The sequence below is a fragment of the Mesoplodon bidens genome, assembly GCF_964165515.1.
Source record: "Mesoplodon bidens genome assembly, chromosome: 1".
NCBI classification, from domain to species: domain Eukaryota; kingdom Metazoa; phylum Chordata; class Mammalia; order Artiodactyla; family Ziphiidae; genus Mesoplodon; species Mesoplodon bidens.
This window is the reverse complement of record NC_138176.1, coordinates 139,352,161-139,370,711: the sequence shown is the minus strand read 5'-3', so window position 1 is coordinate 139,370,711 and position 18,551 is coordinate 139,352,161. Positions and strand designations below refer to the sequence as shown.

Sequence of the window (18,551 nt, the reverse complement as noted above, 5' to 3'; positions counted from 1 at the left end):
CTTAGACCTACTTAATCAAAATCTCTGAGGGCAGAAACCCAGAGGCTGAATTTTTAATAAAAGAATGCACCTGTGGGCACAATTCTTTCGTACACCGAAGAACCACTCAAGTATATTTTTTAAGTTAATGTTACTCATATTTTTAAAACCATACGTGTCTGCGTTCAATAAGGTGACATTCATCATACTCTGAAAATTAAAATAAAGTACAGGGAATGTTTTCTAAATACTTGAGATCATAATTCCACAAGTACATTCAAGCAGATCCTGATAAAAACTGTTTTCCTGCACAGTGTATCTAACTTGAAGGACAAAGAAATGTATTTCAGGAAGAAGAACATAACTTCACATTGCCTTTCTAAAAGAACTTCAAAAAGCAACTGGGTAAACAAAGCTCCACAGGTCCAGCCTTGCTGCTATTCTCACCGGAAGAGGCCCCAGACATGATTTTCACCGAAGCCAAATTCGATTAAACAAGGCATGAACGATGTAAGTTGAACTGAGGCCTGGCTAGCACAGTAAAAGATCCCAAATTTCCTCTCAACACTCAAGACTATCTTCTCCATTCTAGTCTATAATCCTTTTTGCTACATTTTCCCCACCTCGTTATCACGTCCTCAGCCTCTATCTTCCATTCCATCCTTATCTTGCTTGACTTTTTCTTTGGTCTCCCTGATGCTCCCCTTCATTTTCCTTTTCCCTACGTGCAGGCAAAACCAACACCACAATCCTGACTTTCAAGCCCTGGAAAACTGCTCTGGAGCCCCTGGATTTAAAACAACCCAGGGCCTCCCTGGTGGCGCAGTGGTTAAGAATCCGCCTGACAATGCAGGGGTTTGAGCCCTGGGCCGGGAAGATCCCACATGCTATGGAACATCAAAGCCCATATGCCACAACTACTCAGCCCGAGCACCACAACTACTGAAGCCTGCACACCTAGAGCCCGTGCTCCGCAACAAGAGAAGCCACCGCAATGAAAAGCCCGTGCACCGCAACGAAAAGTAGCCCCAGCTCTCAGCAACTAGAGAAAGCCCGCGCGCAGCAACGAAGACCCAACGCAGCCAAAAATTAAAAAATAAATAAATAAATAAATAAATAAAACAACCCAGCGCAGGGACTTCTCTCAAGGTCCAGTGGTTAGGACTTGGCATTCCCACCGCCAGAAGCCCGGGTTCAATCCCTGGTCAGGGAACTAAGATCCCACAAGCCATGCAGTGCGGCTGAAAAAGAAAAAAGAGAGGAAAAAAAAAAAAACAGCACAAAGGGTGGTGGCAGGGGGGATAAATTAGGAGTTTGCGATTAACATATACACACTATTGTATATAAAATAGATCACCAGGAAGGACCTACTGTGTAGCACAGGGAACTCTACTCAATATATTGTAACAACCTATAATGGAAAAGAATCTAAAAAACAATATATATATGTGTGTATAACTGAATCATTTTGCTGTACACCTGAAATTGAACAACACTGTAAATCAACTATACCTCAATAAAAAGTTTTCTTTTAATAAAATTAAAAAATAAAAACCCAGCAGGGACGAAGGGAGAGAGTGGCATGGACATATATACACTACCAAATGTAAAACAGATAGCTAGTGGGAAGCAGCCGCGTAGCACAGGGAGATCAGCTCGGTGCTTTGTGACCACCTAGAGGGGAGGGATAGGGAGGGTGGGAGGGAGACGCAAGAGGGAGGAGATATGGGGATATATGTATATGTATAGCTGATTCACTGTGTTATACAGCAGAAACTAACACACCATTGTAAAGCAATTATACTCCAATAAAGATGTTAAAAAAAATTAATAAAAGAAAGAAAAAAACAACCCAGCAAAATAAACACAGGAAAAGATGTTCAGCCTCACTAGAAAACAAGAAATTGCAAATTTTAAACCACAAAGATATCATTTCACACCCATCAGACTGGCAAAACATTAAGTCTAACAATACTGAGTGCCTGCAAGCATGTGGAGCAACTGAAACTCTCAAACCTGCTGGCTGGAATGCAAATTGGAGAGAAATAAGGCAATATATTAGAGTCAAAGATGCCCATTTCCTTTGACCCAGCCATTTCCCTTCTAGGTATGCACCACAGAGAAACTCTAAACAGATGCACAGGGAGACAGGTTCAAAACTGTCATGGCACACATACAAAATTCTAATCCAACAATAAAATGAATAAATATATTGTAGCACATTCATGTGATGGAATATTATACAGCAGTTAAAATACCTAGAATTACATGTATTTGCATGGATAAACCTCAAAATCATTATTTAAACAAAAGCAAACAAATTTTTCAGCATTACAAACATGAGGAAGCAATACTCAAATCTGGTTTATGAATACCTACATATCTAGTAAAGGTATAAAAACATGTGATAAACACCAAATTCAGAATAGTGGTCATTGTCTGGTGGGAAGGGAATGAGATGGAGAAAGGTTCACTTGTATTTGTAATATTTTATTTCTTCACAGGATGGAAGATACTGGGTGTTCACTCTTATCAGTCTCCATATTTTTCTGTATGCCTGAAATTTATCACCACCTAGAAAAAGGGTCCCAAGTCTGAGCTACTTGAAAGCATTTGGCGGTTCTGAGAGTAGAATCAGAACTTGATGGGGACTTCCCTGGTGGTCCGGTGGCTGAGACTCCGCACTCCCAATGCAGGGGGCCTGGCTTCGATCCCTGATCAGGGAACTAGATCCCGCATGCCGCAACCAAGACCAGGCACAGCCAAATAATAAATTTTTTTTTTTTAAAAAAAAGAACTTGATGGGCAGGAGGAAGGTTGAACCTACAAATGGAAAGCTCAGAGAACCAACAGGGTTCCCCTCTCATTCTTCAAACTACCCATGGCAAATAATCATTCTCAGAATTGTGGTAAAATTCCATGTAGAGGACTTACGATGTCCCCAAAATTCGAAGCCACAATCCCAGAACAGAAATATTCCAAAAAGCCTTTAGTGCCGGGGTTGGTTGCTGACACAGAACTTATTTGCCTCAAGAAACGTTTTTGCTGGTTCATTTTGGGGTGGCCTATTCTCTTAAAAGATCAGCAAGGTCTTTCAAACCCTTAGACTAGCATTTGGTTCCACCACAACTGAAGGTTTATTGTAAGAAGTTACATAAAATATTTAGGCCAGAAAAGTTAACTAGACTAAAAGACACCATTTTTTTTACATCTCTCCCAATCGATTTGCTTTGGGCTGGCTCCGTGGGTAGGCCAGAAATAAAACCACCAAGAGATACCTTTCTGATGATACCACAGAATTAGATACCATCATAAAACCTCAACTCATTCAAACTAACTAGACAGACTGGGGCAGGGGGGAGAGGGAGAGGGAAGACGTGAACTAGACAATCTTCTCTTAATTGCTCAAGAGAATCAAAACTGAAAATTACTTTCAGTTACAACCCAAACACACCAAAATTCCACATTAATGAAAAATAAATAGGTTTTATTGTTTGGGTGAACTGGAACACACATAGTTGATATCCAGAAAATGGTATCACGTTAATTCTAACTAAATATTGTCATTCAGCTTTGTTTTCCCTTACGATTCCAAGAAAAACAAAGAAGAATCTGTAGACCTAATTGTCAGGTCCTAACCCAACACAAACTCCTCCATATTAGATCTGAGAGGCCAGAAGAACAGAATTTTTCTTTAAACATTAACCCATGCCACCTCAGGCTGCAATTTCTAAATCTGACAAGTATCAGTGGAGACGCTCACACATGACCTTAACCTCTCCGAGCTGATATATTAAACTCAACTTACGATTTCCTATTATCTTTGACAACGGGAAGGAGTAACACTAATAGAGGAAGAAGCAAGTTATCTCTTCCAAATTTTGAGATTTACATATTTTTAAATAACTTTAAAAAGTTTTTTCAACTATTCTCAAAACACTTGCCTCAAATAAGTAACTGACTTACCAACATAAAGTGATCTCTATAAAAATCCTCTAGCGTTGTTACAGATGTTTACTAATTTTACTTCCCCTTCATATCAAGGTGACTTCATCTATTTATAAGAATTCAAATCTGGCACTCATAGTGATGTCCAATAATATCCTGGGGTTGTTCAATGAATGCTGAAATGGTCATATCTGGTAAATTCAACACAGTTTTAAACAAAGTAGTTAGCCACTCAAGTAAAGACTCCAGAAACTACTACTCACTAAGAAGTTTCTGACAACCAAAAATATATATATCAGTTTTACAAGCTGAGGAAAAAAACTAAGGTCCCAAGAAATATAACAATTTGTCCAGAGGCACCATTAGACTCAGGCTTAGCTGGAGAAACACCCAATGGCACAGATTCCAGTTCTAAGTTACGCTGACTATAATCATGTCCTCATATCAAATTAAAAAAATAGTCAAACTTGAGTCAAATGCAAACTATATTACAGAAACATCCTGCTGTGTTCATTAGTCCACTGAATCGCTTCTGAGATTTTGTTCAACCTTTATCCCTGTGGATACCACACTGTATTGAAATTGTTTCATCTTTACCAATGTTTTACCCACAAGATAAGAAACCACTGAGCTCCTTGGGGACAGGGACTCACCTCATTCAATTAAGTACCTGCACATAATATGTGCCAACACTAATATAAAGGTCCTCAACAGATGGCCATTTTCGGGAACAAAATGTAATCTATTTGACACACAGCATTTCTTCCATGGCACAACTTACAGCGCTATTACAAGTGAAATTAAGATCTGATGATTTAGGCCAATTTGCATCAGTACAAGTCACATTTCTAGAGGGCACATTTGGTTTCTCCTAACAAATGCTTCCTCTTTAGAAAAGTTCTCAGGCTCTTCAAACAAAATCTACCCCTAAAAAACCTTCCATTTGTAGGGCCATAAAAATATGTAGGAAGTTAAATCCATTGGTCTGGACAAAAGTCAGGATTATCAACAAGGAACATTTTCCTTATGCTTGGTAGCAGCTAGTACATTTTAAAAATTACAACACACCAGCCAAACAAGCTTTACTATCTCTGAACCAGAAACGCTGTGTGGCTAAGCTGACAAGCCCTAAGCAAGTTGATCAAGAATCACTATGGCAGGAATTCCCACGAAGTGAAATTAAAACAAATGGGAACTCACATTAAACTGCCAATGGACTATAAAACTTCAGTGGGGTAGGGGACAAGCGGAGGGATGTGAATATTTTCCACAACTCCTGTACCTAAAACTGGCACAAGAAGTGTGGGGAAAAGAGTAGGCGTTTATTTTTCAATCACACAAAGGATTTGCTACAAGGTTTTTCCTGCTCTGCTGGGTCCTTTCTTGTCGGCTGGATGAAACAAATCCACTTCTCAATGCTAGGTCGGTTTGTACAAGTCTTACCTAGAAGGATGATATCTTTTAACACTCTTTCTGGACACACATCAGCCTGTTTAAAATATGCCAAATGACCTGCTTTAAAAAAACCCAAAAAACTGCCACTCGTTCTAACTACGACTCAGACCAGCTGGGACCAAATGGAGTTGGGAGTGGGAAGGATCAGTAAGAGCCCCAGAGAGAAATGAAACAGTGAGGAGAGACCCATAGAAAACCTACCTGGAAACAATTCATCATCAAGTGAAGAATCTAAAGAGAGGTCCAATGAAAACGTCTGTTTGATCAAGTGAAAAGACAGCAGTCTCCTCATCACCGAGCCTCCTCTGTGGGAAGCAAGACTGGGAGGGGCCCCACTGACCTGAGCAGCCTTTTATAAGGGGCGGAGTTAAGGATTCCCATCCCAGCCTCCCTATACTGCAGTCAGCTTGGTTTGCATAAATGAACATGTGGGTTATCTTAGTGGCTGCTTCCATCAGGTACAAGAAGACATCAAACCCATTGCCCTTTAAACCATTGAAGATGACATAATAACGAGAAAGATGATGTTGATAACAACTAACACTCAATGAGTACTTGCTACATACTAGGCTCAGTAACTCATTTAATACAACAGTCCCATGAGGTAGGAACCATTATCATCCCCTTCTTATAGATAAGGAAAGTAGTAGAGAGAGCAACTTGTTCAAGGACAAAAAGCTAGTATATATTAGAAGCAGGTCATTGAACCCAGGAAATCTGACTTTAGAGCCCAAGCTCTTCATATCACTTACTCCAGGCACAGTGTCCATACAGAAACTAGAAACGTAAGACTCCCTAGTTATGAATTATTGGTTCCTCACCTCACCTGGGTGATGACCCTAAATTTGGGGCCTTTTTAGGGACTCCATATGAGATACCAACTTTCCAGACACAGTGCCAGCCTGCTCCTCTCATGTCCTCCCTGCAGCTTGCCTCCCTGGCCAAGTTTTACTGGAAACAGGTTGTGACATTCTACTCAGGTGTGCCAAGAAGCCCCAACTGCACTGAGGGCCAAAAAAAAAAAAAAAAAGCAGGGGACTGACTTCATCTTGGGACATGTTAGCTCTCAAGTTTCCAGCCTGCTTCAATACAGAGAGGTGTCACCACACACAAGCAGGACAGGAACACCACCAAGAGCTTCACTGCCCTGTAAGCCCAAGGCCACCCCAGCAGGCACGAAAGAGAGTATTGGAGATGCTCTGGTTTCAGAGTTCCCCTCAGGAGCTGGTCTTAGCAGACAGAGAGATGGAGAGGATCTTTTCACTGCACCAAGCGACATTAATGCCACTCGACAGCAAGGAGCAGAAGACCTGTCTCTGTGTGGAAAGGGAAGGAAGAGAGGAAATGTAAACGTGCCAGGAGCCACTCACCACAGCTGGTCCTGCACCAGTACCTTTGCAGCTATCACTCTGGGAAGGCCCAGCAACTGCTCTGCCGACCACAGCGGTAGCCACGTCCAACGGTGCTGAAAACTGAAGCCAGCACCAGTGGGTCTTGATTCCACCCCTGAGCTAACACATGGCTCCTTAATGCTCCTTTCCCATGTGTTAATCTTGCAACAGAATGTGGGACAGAAGATTTATAAAGCTGGGTGATGGGGGAAGGGCAGCCAGATCACCTTACTCCCAGGCTTCTCAATCAAGCCTCCTCAGATTCCCTTTAGTGGCCTGTATTATTAGCTTCAAGGGAGGTTCCCCCAAACTGGCATTAAAAGAGCATGTGTTCCATTCAGCTGGGGGGAGGGGAGACTTGATGCGGGGCAGGGGAACCCTGGAGAGCCAAGGCAAAGTACACACTCTCTCATCCTGCACAGGAAGGCAATGCCTTACTCCAGGGGGCGAGCTGTGCTCTCCAAGGCTCTGACAAGTAGAGGTACCAGCAGGATGCACCCTGGGGACCCAAGGGCTGGAGGCTGTGCCTGTAGAAAATGAAAACGAAGGGAAAGCAATGGGAGAAACCCAAGTTAAAGTGCTCACCACGTCATGGACCCAGTCCAACTCGGAGCCCAGCAAGGTCCCCTTGCTGTGTCCACGCCCACCAGTCCGCGCTTGGGTCTACGGTGGATCAGGCAGGATAATCCTGGAGACCAACTCCACGCCCCCAGCCGGCCCCACCCTTAGGGCCTCTAATTGTTACTGCCTTATAACCTTGTCCCCCTTTCACAGATGGGAAAACTGAGGCATCCAAAGCAAATGCCATGCTTTCCTAAACCAGGTAGAAGTTCACTTCCCTAACCACAATTTTGCACTTTTTTACAGCTCTATCACATTTCAGATTTCACCAGATACACCTATTGCCTCTGCAAAGTGAATCTTAAATACAGTTTAAGGAGTGAACCCAAAAATGAGATGAGGACGGTCAGGGAGTCCGGCAGGGCTTTATCTGTGGCAAGGACAGGATGGGTACCCCCCCAGCCACCAGCTTCTCCTCCAACCCGGTCCACCGGGACGTCCGGGTTCTGCCTCCCCCCCCCAAGACGCTTCCACCCTAACCCGAGGGCGGAGGCGCAGCGGCTCGGCCCGGGGACCGGCAAGCGGGGTCCCCGGTCGGGACCGAGAAGGGGGCGGGGGGCTCGGGGCCGCGACCGGCCCGCCCAGCCCGGTGGCCGGGAACTTCTGGCGGGGCCGCGCCGCCCCCGCCGCCCCCACCCCCACCGGCCGCCGGGCGGGCGTGCGACTCGGGTTTCCCTTTCTTCGCCTCGCCGCGCCTGGGGCGCGACCCCCGAGGCGGCGGCGGCGGCGGCCACTCACCATATTACAGATGGAGGCGATGTTTCGGACAGTCATTAGTCTAAAGGTTACAGCGATCCCGCACCGCCATCTTTATAAGGTGAAAACAGGACCGGCCATGGTGAAGCGCTCGTGGGGAGGCCGGGCGCGGCAGCGGCGGCGGCGGCGGCGCGGCGGCGGCGGGGAGGCGGCCTGGGGTCCGGCTTTCAGTTTGGCTGGGAGAGGGAGGCCGGGAGGGAGGAGAGGAGGAGGGGAGGGCGGGGAAGGCGGGAGGCGGGAGGGAGAGCGGAGGGGCGGGGAGTGGCGGAGCGAGGGAGCCTGGGCCGCGGCCGGCGGCGCCGGGAGGAGGGGCGGTCCGAGCGCCGCGTGCAGCCCGCGCCCCGAGCGCTCCCGCCGCGCGCCCGGCCCCTACCCGGACCCGGCCCGGGTCCCCGCGGCTCTTCCTCCCTCCTCCGCCCGCCCGCGCCCCCGGCCACCTCGGCTCGGCCTTTTTTCTTTTTCTCTTCTGCTGTCCTGCTTCACTCTGAACGGGTTGGAATGCGCGGCCAGGCCCTCGCTCGCGCGGCTGCCGCAGGTCCCCCGCGCGGACCCCGACGCGTCGGCGGCCTCCTCCGGCCCGCGGCACCGCCCGGGAAGCAGGGACCGCGCCCGCGTGGGGTGTCGGCCGGCGGAAGGGGCTGCCCTCGAGCCGGGGAAGCGGGGCACGTCGCCGGGGACAGGGGGCCGCTTTCGGTCTTCATTTGTTCTTTCCTGCCGCGCGGCACCCAGCAGCCCCGGGTTTTTTTATGTTTGGGCGAGTGGAGGAGGCAAGGGGTAGGGGTGACTACATCCAACTTTTCGTTTCTCCCCGGGGCTCCAGCCAAATGGCACCCGCGGGGACCCAAGAAGTAAATGGGGTCAGGACACGGGAGTGTCCAGAGCCCTGGCCAGCCGCGGGCCGGCTGCCTGATCGAGGGCGCCGGGAGGGGACAGGAATCTGGGTCTGAGGGGAAGCCAGCCACGGCGCGCTCGGCCAGTTTGTGACATTAGCAGGTACAAAGGGAAAGTCTCGGTTCTGGACAAGGACTAGGGACGGTCCAAGGAGCGATTTGAATCTAGAAAGAACGAAAACCAAACTTTTCTGCGTCTTCTAGAAATACCTACCTCTCTTGCGGGCACCCAACCTCTTTAGGTTTTGAGAAGGGTCATTGTATCGGCGTATACACATTTCCTGTATAAAAGGTCGTGGGTTTTGACTCAAAGCGCGAATCCACACCATTTAGCAGATATGTTCTTGTGAAGTGGAGAAGCCCATTTCCGAAGGTGTGAAACAATTCTCATACAAGGTTGCAATTCAGTGCTTTCAACAGAGAAGTACAAGCGCAACGCGTGATAATTCTTAAACCAATATATTTAATGACATCGACTTAGAGGAGAACGTAATATGATTGAAGATAGCTTTTATCTAACCAAGAGGAACATACTGGGAAAATAGCACGCTTCCTGTCCTCCATTATCTATTTAGTGTTAGGCATTGTAAGATTTGAGAACCCTCGATTGCTAACATCCCTAGGACCTGGGATGGAAATAAGACAAACAACAGCGACTAGAGTTTCCTTGGGGTCATCTTGGCTCTGTATATTTAATGGATTTAAGGAATAAATTCCTGCTTATGTTAAGTCATTCTGCCTACATCTTATTTCCAAACAGATCCTGAGGATGATGATAGCTCGCTTTGATTTTTCACCATTGTCAATCATGATGCTTTACATTCATAATCTTCAGGCACCAACATAATCACCAGGTAATAGATGCTATTATAATCGCCTTTTGTAGATCAGTAAAATAAGGCTTAGGGTATCAAGTATCCTACCTCAATCATGTTCCCCAAATGTTACAACTGAAGTTGGTGTGCTCATCTGGCTGAGCACCTTAAAGAGAGGAAAAGGCAGCAAAACACCCAAGCTATGGCCAGTTGGGTAACTGACACCTGGAAAGGTTTAAATACTTGAGGAAAGTCATAAAACAAGTTCAGGAGCAACCTCAAGGCTAAAACCCAGGCCTTGGGACTCAATTTCACAGACATTCCACTATGAAGGCATTAATCCAAAACCTTAAATGATATGGAAATTTTATACCATAATAGACTTCAGTATTTCTGCCAACACTGGCATAATGGATAGCAAAGTCCACAGGATTGAAAATGCCATTGACATAATGAAAATTGAACATCACTCGATTACTGAGTGCTACGTTAGCAAGGCATCCTTTGCATGCTTTTTAACAGCCTAAAGCCTAAAACTGAAGTGTTCAATATAGACAAACATCCAGATTGAAACTCAGGCAGTGAATTACAAACACAGCAAATCAATTGAACACGGCAGAACTTGTCAGACTCATGAATAATTAAATACATTTTTACACTACTACAAGGTTGGTATTCACAGATCTAAATTGGAAAAGGCATCAGTTGAAGAAGAATAATTGTAACCTCAGTCTTGTTCAGGGAGGAAACATTACTTGGAGGTGGTAAGAGGTAAAATGATGAAAATGTTGACAAGCTAATAAGAGAACTTTGAGGAAAAGTGTTCCACATATAAGGGCCAGCTGGTATAAAGGTATAGAGTTAAAACTGGGAAAAGTGGGCAAATGGAGAGACGGAACATAGGCTAGCACTAAACAGATGAAGGCACATGATCCAGGCCTGGCCAGTGAGAGCACCTCATGGCCCAGCCACAATGACTGGTTCAGCTACGAGAATGTAATATAAACTGAGCCAATGAGAGTTGGCCCTGGGTCTTTGGGGAAAGAAGTGCTCCCCTTCCTGAGTTTGCTGAGCTGATATGATAAGATCTAGAGCTGCCATCTTTCCATTTCCTGAGAATGAAGAAAAATAAAGCTGAGAAATGTAAAAGAGATCCTAAGGACATCATTTATCCTGTGGCTGCCAGATCTGTATCCTGGACTCTTCAGCAACTCAAGGTGGTTAAGTCCTTGTTTTCTTTGTTAGTTCAAATTGAATGTCTGCTGCTCACAACTGAAACAATTCTAATACACCATTGTCTCCCTATGTCCAAAATTCATTAGGTTCATTCTGAATTCATGGTGTTTCCTTTTCCTCTCTTCTCTACCCACTCCATGGATTTTTCCAGGTCTTCCTCCTCTAGATCTGCCTCCTCCGTGATGCCGTCCGAGATTGCTTCCCACCACCACCAATGAACTATATCCAGGTGTTTCCATGCTCACCCTTCTGTAGTTACCAGTTTTGTGTCAGTGCCCCCTCCTGCTTCCCCTCTTTGCTTAGTTAACACCACTCAGCCTTCAGATGACTTGAGACAAATGGGATGCCTTTGTCATATGTTCTTACAGCACCATCAGTCTTCCCTTCATGGACCTTATATTTGTGAATATGCTTATTCCATCTAGCACACAGCATGGAGGCAGTAGAATGGGTGGTTAAAAAATGAATCCTGGATCCAGACTCTCTGGACTAGGTGTGTGATCTTGGGCAAGTGTCTTAACTTCTCTATGCGGAAATTTCTGTATCCATAAAAAGAAGAGGCCCCTTCATGGAATGTTATTATATAGAGTACAAAAAATATGCCTGACATGCACTAACCACTACACAAGTGACACTGCTATTATTATTGTTCATGTAATTGATTAATGTGTGCTTCCCAACCCTCATTAGATGTGAAGTGAGAGGTCTGTTTTTGCTCACCATTTTACACCTAAGAAGGACACAGTGCCTTGTCCGTAAGAGCAGCCAAGAAATCAGATATTAAATATTTGGACAGTTGCCTCTCTCCAAGTGGCCTGGAAGCTCCTGGAGGGAAGGAACCTTGTCTTGTGCATTTAAAAAAATCTCATCCGGTCTCAGGCACTGTGCCTGGCACATTCGTTCCTTTCCTTTTTTTCCACATTGCCAAATAGGTTATTGCAGCTCATGTGAGATGCAAGTGCTAGTAAACATTTGGCTGTCTCAGGGGAAAACATTTTCCTGACTGTACTTTAAAACCAAACTGGTTTCTGAGGATTATATTTCAATTCTGTGAGGAACTTTATGACAGCCTTTTCCCTTTTTCATCATGTATCAAACAAATCCTGAAGACATGCTTTGGGCCAGATGCTGTGTGAGGCGCCGGTGGTCCGAGGATAAGAGAAGGCAGTCACAGCACTCGTACTGCTCAATTTCTAATGTGGAACTGTTTATGAACGTCTTCACTACTTTTTGCATGCACTTAGTACAAAATAAGGATAAGCTAACTTTGGAGTGAGTTCCTACAACGGGGAAACTGCGTCTAAAATCATGCATGTATTTATGCGTGGTTAAGATTCCCTAAGTCTTTGAAACAATTGGCTTATTTTGAAGTGCCGACTAAAATGCCATTGAAGGACTCTTAAGCTAGGTTGGAACATGATTAGATTTCTATTTGTTAATACATTTTGATTAACTGAAAGAAGAGATGACTGTAGCTGGCTACTGTGTGGGGAGAGAGGGTTGAAGGAGAGCAAAAGGGCTCTAGGGGAGGCCAGTTAGAAATCTGTGGAGAGGGAGTCCCAGAGCTGCTGGGAGCCTGGGTTTAGGTAAGGAATAGCAATGGAAAGGGGAGAAGCAGATAGATCAAAGGCATTTTTTTTGGAGGTAGTTAGCTGAATTTGGTGATTTACTGGGATGAGGGACAAGGATAAGAAACCCAAGTTTCTGACTAGAATGAAAAGGAATGTCATTTTTTATAATAGGGAATGCTGGAGGAGCAGGTGCAGGTGTAGGTGGCTGAGAAGAAGTGAACTTGGTTTCAGAGGCGTTGAGTTGCAGATAACCATGAAACACCTGAAAAGTTATATCAGGTACCACTGGGGCTCAGAAGAGATGTCTGGACTGGAGATAAAGCTAAAGGTAATTAATATATAGAAGATAACAGAGGGATAAACCTAAAGGTAATTAATATATATAGAAGATAACAGAGGGATAAACCTAAAGGTAATTAATATATAGAAGATAACAGAGGACATGTGGTTATGGATGAAATGGCCTAGGAAGAGTTTTGCCAAGGAGGTTTTCTTTTTTTATGAATTTATTTATTTATTTATTTTTGGCTGCATTGGGTCTTTGTTGCTGCGCGCGGGCTCTAGAGTGCAGGCTCAGTTGTTGTGGCGTGCAAGCTTAGTTGCTCCGCAGCATGTGGGATCCTCCTGGACCAGGGCATGAACCCGCGTCCCCTGCATCGGCAAGCGGACTCTCAACCACTGCGCCACCAGGGAAGCCCTGCCAAGGAGTTTTGACTGAGAATAGATAAAGGGATAGTCAAAAAGAGCTCCACCATGCAGGATCAGATGGAGGAAGAGCAGCCAAAGAAAACTAACACAGTGCTGCTAATGTGGTAGAAGAAAAGCAAACAAACATGCAACATCGCAAACTCCAGAGTATTTTAAGATGGGAGGAGGTAGTCAAAAGTATCCAATACAGCTAAGAGATCAAAGAAGATGATTAATAATAGTGACAATGTTCAATTCTTGAACAAAACTTTAACGTGCATTTAATCCTTCTGACAGCCCTATGAGGAAGGCATATATATAATCCTCATTTTAGAGAAAACTGAAGCTCAGAGAGTTTAAGTAACTTGCCCAGATTCATTTAAGCATTATTGCACCAGAACCTATTACTCAAAAGTTCTTTGAATTCTATCAAAGGCAGTTTGCATGGAACAGTTAGGATATTGGATATTAGCTAATCCATATTGGAATGGATTCATAAATAAGAGGGAGGTGAGAAAACAGACTAAAGGTGTTTGGCTTTCAAGGGAAGAAGAGATAGGGAACTAGACAATTGAAGAGCTCAAAATTACCTTCATGGAATGGGTCTCTGCCTGGTTTGCAAGCGCCTCCTTGAAATCAAGTATTTACATCGCTCTCCCTTCATGCTTCCAGGCCTGCGGCCCCACCCTCCGATGATTATTCTTCCTTCTATTTCAAGTCCACTCACTCCTCAAAACTCCGTTCAAAGCTCACTTCCAGAGGAAGACTTCCCAGTTTCACCTTCCTTGGTAGGTTTTTATCAGAGGTCACTTTTGACGTTTCATTAAGTTTTTTTTTTTTTTTTGATGTGGACCATTTTTAAAGTCCTCATTGAATTTGTTACAACTTTGCTCCTGTTGCATGCCTTGGCTTCCTGGCTGCAAGGCATATGGGATCCCGGCTCCCTGGCCAGGGAGCAAACCCACACCCCTCCAGCCAACCCCCCTCCCCCGCCTTGGAAGGCAAAGTCTCACTCATTGGACTGCCAGGGAAGTCCCTTGATGTTTCTTTAGAAACCTGAAATGCCTGGCACAATGCTAGGTGCACACAGGAGTCTCTCAGATAATTAACAGGTAATTAATTCTTTCCCTACAACACTTGGCTCACTTAATCAGAACCATTTTACTCACCACCCTGCTTTCCTGGTGGTTTTCTCTTTCCTCCAAGTTCTGAACTGAATTATATAGAATTTACAGCCCTCATGGGTATGAGGAGGGCAGGGTTTAGAAGGTAAGTGTGTGGCGAGGAAGTTGAAGCAAATGAGCTTCCCTCATTTAGAAATAAGACTTCTAGAGAGATTTGGTCATAAAATAAGGAGATCTCAGCACCTTAAGGGAGGCAAGGGAATCAATGGAATGGTTTGGTCATCTTATTTATCCCTTTTACCATAATTATTAGTACATTTGTCATCAAAATGTGAGGAGTTGTGAATCTACAAGTAAGGCTTGATGGAGTGCCCTTATTAGAAGGGTAGGGGTCATGTCAAGGGCCCAAGAGCTTTGGAAAGGAGGAAGTACATCCATTAGATTGAGGAAATTAACATGAGATGGCCTCCATCTTCTTAGTAGACAGGAATAGACGCTCCATCGCTCCCTAGAGGTTTTGACTGCATTGTTTACTGCCATACCCCTTAGAATAGTAAGGCACATAGAAGGCAGTCAATAAATATTTGTTGAATGGGCGATTGAAAGGATAAGATTAGAAGAAGACTCTCTAGGGTAAGAGAATAGTTGTTCTAATAGCCTAATCAGATTTCGAACAGACTTTTTTTGGGGGCATTTACATTCCTTCCATGTCCATAAACACTATTTACAATAAAGGAAAGATGTATGCCTTCTCACCAGATTGTACCTTAGTGTGCTCCCAGCCCATGTGTGGTCACTTCCATAGTTTTAACAGCCTCCCGACCACCACTGCCACCTGGTGGAAGGGCAGGGATTCACAAGTGGCACCTGGAATGAGACTTCCCTCAGGCAGCAGCACCTGTAATTCTCCTTTTGTGATCATGCCCTTCTAGAAAGCTGGCAACCATGTGGTTCATTGAAAACAAGATGAGACTGTCCTGAACTCTCTCACTGTACAACTTTGTCCCCAGTGAAGGCTTAGGGTTCTACTCTTGCATTTCTTCTCAGAAAGTAGGGTCAGACAGCCAAATTAAGGGTGACACTGATAAGGCCACATGAGCAGATCCTCCTACTGGTGGCTGTGGTGCTATGTACCTTGAAAAGCACTATACACATGCCAGTCATCACTCACTGTCACCAGGGACCAAAAAGAGATAGGCTCTGAGGAGGTGACGGCTCTGAATGCTATACATACTCATTTGATAAGCCTTTCAAGCTCTGCATGAACTAGGTAAATAGATTCAAAAGTTTCAAGAGTACTAATTGATTCAAATGATTACAAGTGATTTATGCTGTTTTTGATGGAGTTCTGGTTCAACTGGAACCTTTGAAACAATGATCTGTAGATGTTTCCATTTGAAGCACACTATACTCATTGCTGTTTAGACTTTATTTTTGAATAAAAAGGACTATTCAAGATAGCTTACTTATCTTCTTTTTGGGGGGGTAATTATGAGCCACTTAGTTGAAGTCACTGTTATAAAATAATGTTTCAGCAACAGCTATTATTGATTCCTATAGGTTATTACTAAAAGAGCTGTTGATATCATGTCTAAGCACAAAGCATGAAACTTTCCTATGTTTTTAATATTTTAAATTGAAACATACATTCAGAAAATTTAATTTTTAATTAAAACATAAATACATGCATAAATCTTAAGTGAATTGTCACAAAACAGGCACACCTGTACACCACCACCCAGGTAAAGAAATAGAACATAACCAGCATCCTGAAGTCCTCACCCACACTCCTCTCAACCACTGTGCTCTCTCCCCCAAAGGTAACCCCTACACTGACTTCTAAATCCATAGCTTAGTTTTGCCTGAGTTTTCTGTTTGTGTTGCTATAAATAAAACCATGCAGTGTGTAACTCTTTTTTGCCTGGCTTCTTTTGCTCAGTATTATGAGATTCAGCCATTTTGCTCAGAAAAGCTGTAGTTTGTTAGTTTTTGTTGCTGTATAGTATTGTGTTGTACGAAGATGTCACAATTTATATACAAATTCAACACCATCAGGTATTTGGTTTGTTTCCAGCTTGAGGCTATTACCAAAAATGCTTCTATGAACGTTCTTATATGTGTCCTTTGGTTAACATGGGCACACATTTCTGTTGGATATACATTTAGGTGTAAGTTGCTGGGCCATAGGGTAGGCATGTGTTCAAATGGGGTGATAATGCCAAACCGGTTTTTAAAGTGGTCATACTAATACTTGCACTAGCAGAGTGTCAGAGTTCCTCTTGCTTCACACCCTACCTATACTTAGTATTATCAGACTCTTTTTTTTTTCATGGTCTAAATCAGCATTGTTTTAGGTCTGTGAAGATTGAGAAGTATAAAATACAGGGACTGCCTCGACCAATTATTGCATTTGAATAATTTTTAAGTGAATGCTTTTCCCTCTTTTCAACCTGAAGAACTTCTCCTTTTCCTTCAAAATGTACCTCATCTGTCTCTGAAGGCTTCCTTGATCCCTTCCTGCAGTTAACCACTTCCACCTTTGAACCTCTTTTTTTTTTAATTAATTATTTTATTTATTTATTTTTGGTTGCATTGGGTCTTCGTTGCAGTGCGCGGGCTTCTCATTGTGGTGGCTTCTCTGTTGCGGAGCACAGGCTCTAGGTGCGTGAGCTTCAGTAGTTGTGGCACATGGGCTCAGCAGTTGTGGTTCACGGGCTCTAGAGCGCAGGCTCAGTAGTTGTGGCACATGGGCTTAGTTGCTCTGCGGCATGTGGGATCTTCCCAGACCAGGACTCGAACCCGTGTCTCCTGCATTGGCAGGAGGATTCTTAACCACTGCACCACCAGGGAAGTCCCTGAACCTCCTTTGCATAGCATTTATTGTGTATGATGAATTTTTAAAAATCCCATTCTTATTAAGCCATTTCTTGGTGTTAGGGACTTCCTCATATGCAGCCCCTTGCATATGGACATACTCCCTCTGTCCTACATATACAAAACACTACCTATCTTTCAAAATGTGGCAAAATATTACCAATATTAAACTGCCCCTGATCTTTTAGCTATAAAAATTTTTCCTCTTTTTGTTGATCTTTCATAATATTCTCAATCAGCGCCTCTCAAGCTTTAATGTGCATATGAATCACTGAAGGATGATCTTGTCAAAATGTAAATTATGATTAAGGCAGATTCTGCATTACTAGAGCCCAGTAATGCCAATGCTGCTGGTCTTTCGCGTCTGCTGAGGAGACAGAGGTGAAGTCCCCGTTAGTGGGGGACTACGCTGGGGGGAGGGCCCCGCGGCTGCATCTCGCGGCCCCTCGGAGCCCGCGGCGGAGGAGGAGGCGGTGGCCAGGCCCAGGCCCCAAGGCCTCCGCACCAACCCACGCGCGCGCGCCCGGCAGTGACCCGCGAGCTGAGATGGGTATCCCGGGAGCGAGGCCGGAGACCTATCAGACTTTTTAACTTTAGCCATTTTGGTGAGAGTGTGTGTGTGTGTGTATTTCATTGTGGTATTAAAATACTGTATTTTAATAAACAACGATTGTGTTTCCTTTTATAGCAGAACAGAGGGAACCATATATAACTTAATAATGCTCATCAAAATATTTTTGGTACTGAGTCCACATCATCCTATTTCCTTTTAAGCCCATCTCAATGAGCAGTCCATGTCCCAACTAGTATAAAAATAATAACATATATATGTGACAGGTCCATCCATTTTTTTTGTAGCAAACAGAAGGATTCATCTAATATCTCCTCGAAATGAAACAAGATAGAAAAATGAATAGTCAACGACTATAAGCAGTAACAGAAAGCAACCAGCTTTAAAAAAAATGAAGTTGTAGAACAGTTGAATATTACACTTAGATTCATCTAATTCAACCAACTTGGAACCAGGAGAGGTTAAATGATTAAGACCCATATCGGTTGCAGACAGAGGTGGAACTAGAATTCTAGTCCATACACCCCTGGTCTTTTATAGGATATCCAAAATTTTAATCAATGTGCTTTCTTAAGTCTAAAATTTCTCTTTAAACTCAATTTAATTTCCCAGAGTCCAGATTAATTTTGTAAG

General features: G+C 44.1%; 1 protein-coding gene and 1 long non-coding RNA gene across 2 annotated transcripts in view; one reads left to right on the top strand and one right to left on the bottom strand.

The window, feature by feature from the left end:
- The window catches only part of USP46 (ubiquitin specific peptidase 46), a 61,354-nt gene extending 53,069 nt beyond the window's left edge, over positions 1-8,285 (bottom strand). Inside the window, exon 1 of the mRNA XM_081252516.1 lies at positions 8,133-8,285. Within this exon, the coding sequence (XP_081108642.1) occupies positions 8,133-8,168 (36 nt within the window). The 5' untranslated portion in view covers positions 8,169-8,285. The remainder of the gene's footprint in view (positions 1-8,132) is intronic.
- LOC308626953 overlaps positions 8,183-18,551 on the top strand; it is a 786,846-nt gene continuing 776,477 nt past the window's right edge. Inside the window, exons 1-2 of the long non-coding RNA XR_014017330.1 lie at positions 8,183-8,211; positions 14,022-14,137. This is a non-coding gene — a long non-coding RNA (uncharacterized lncRNA). The remainder of the gene's footprint in view (positions 8,212-14,021; positions 14,138-18,551) is intronic.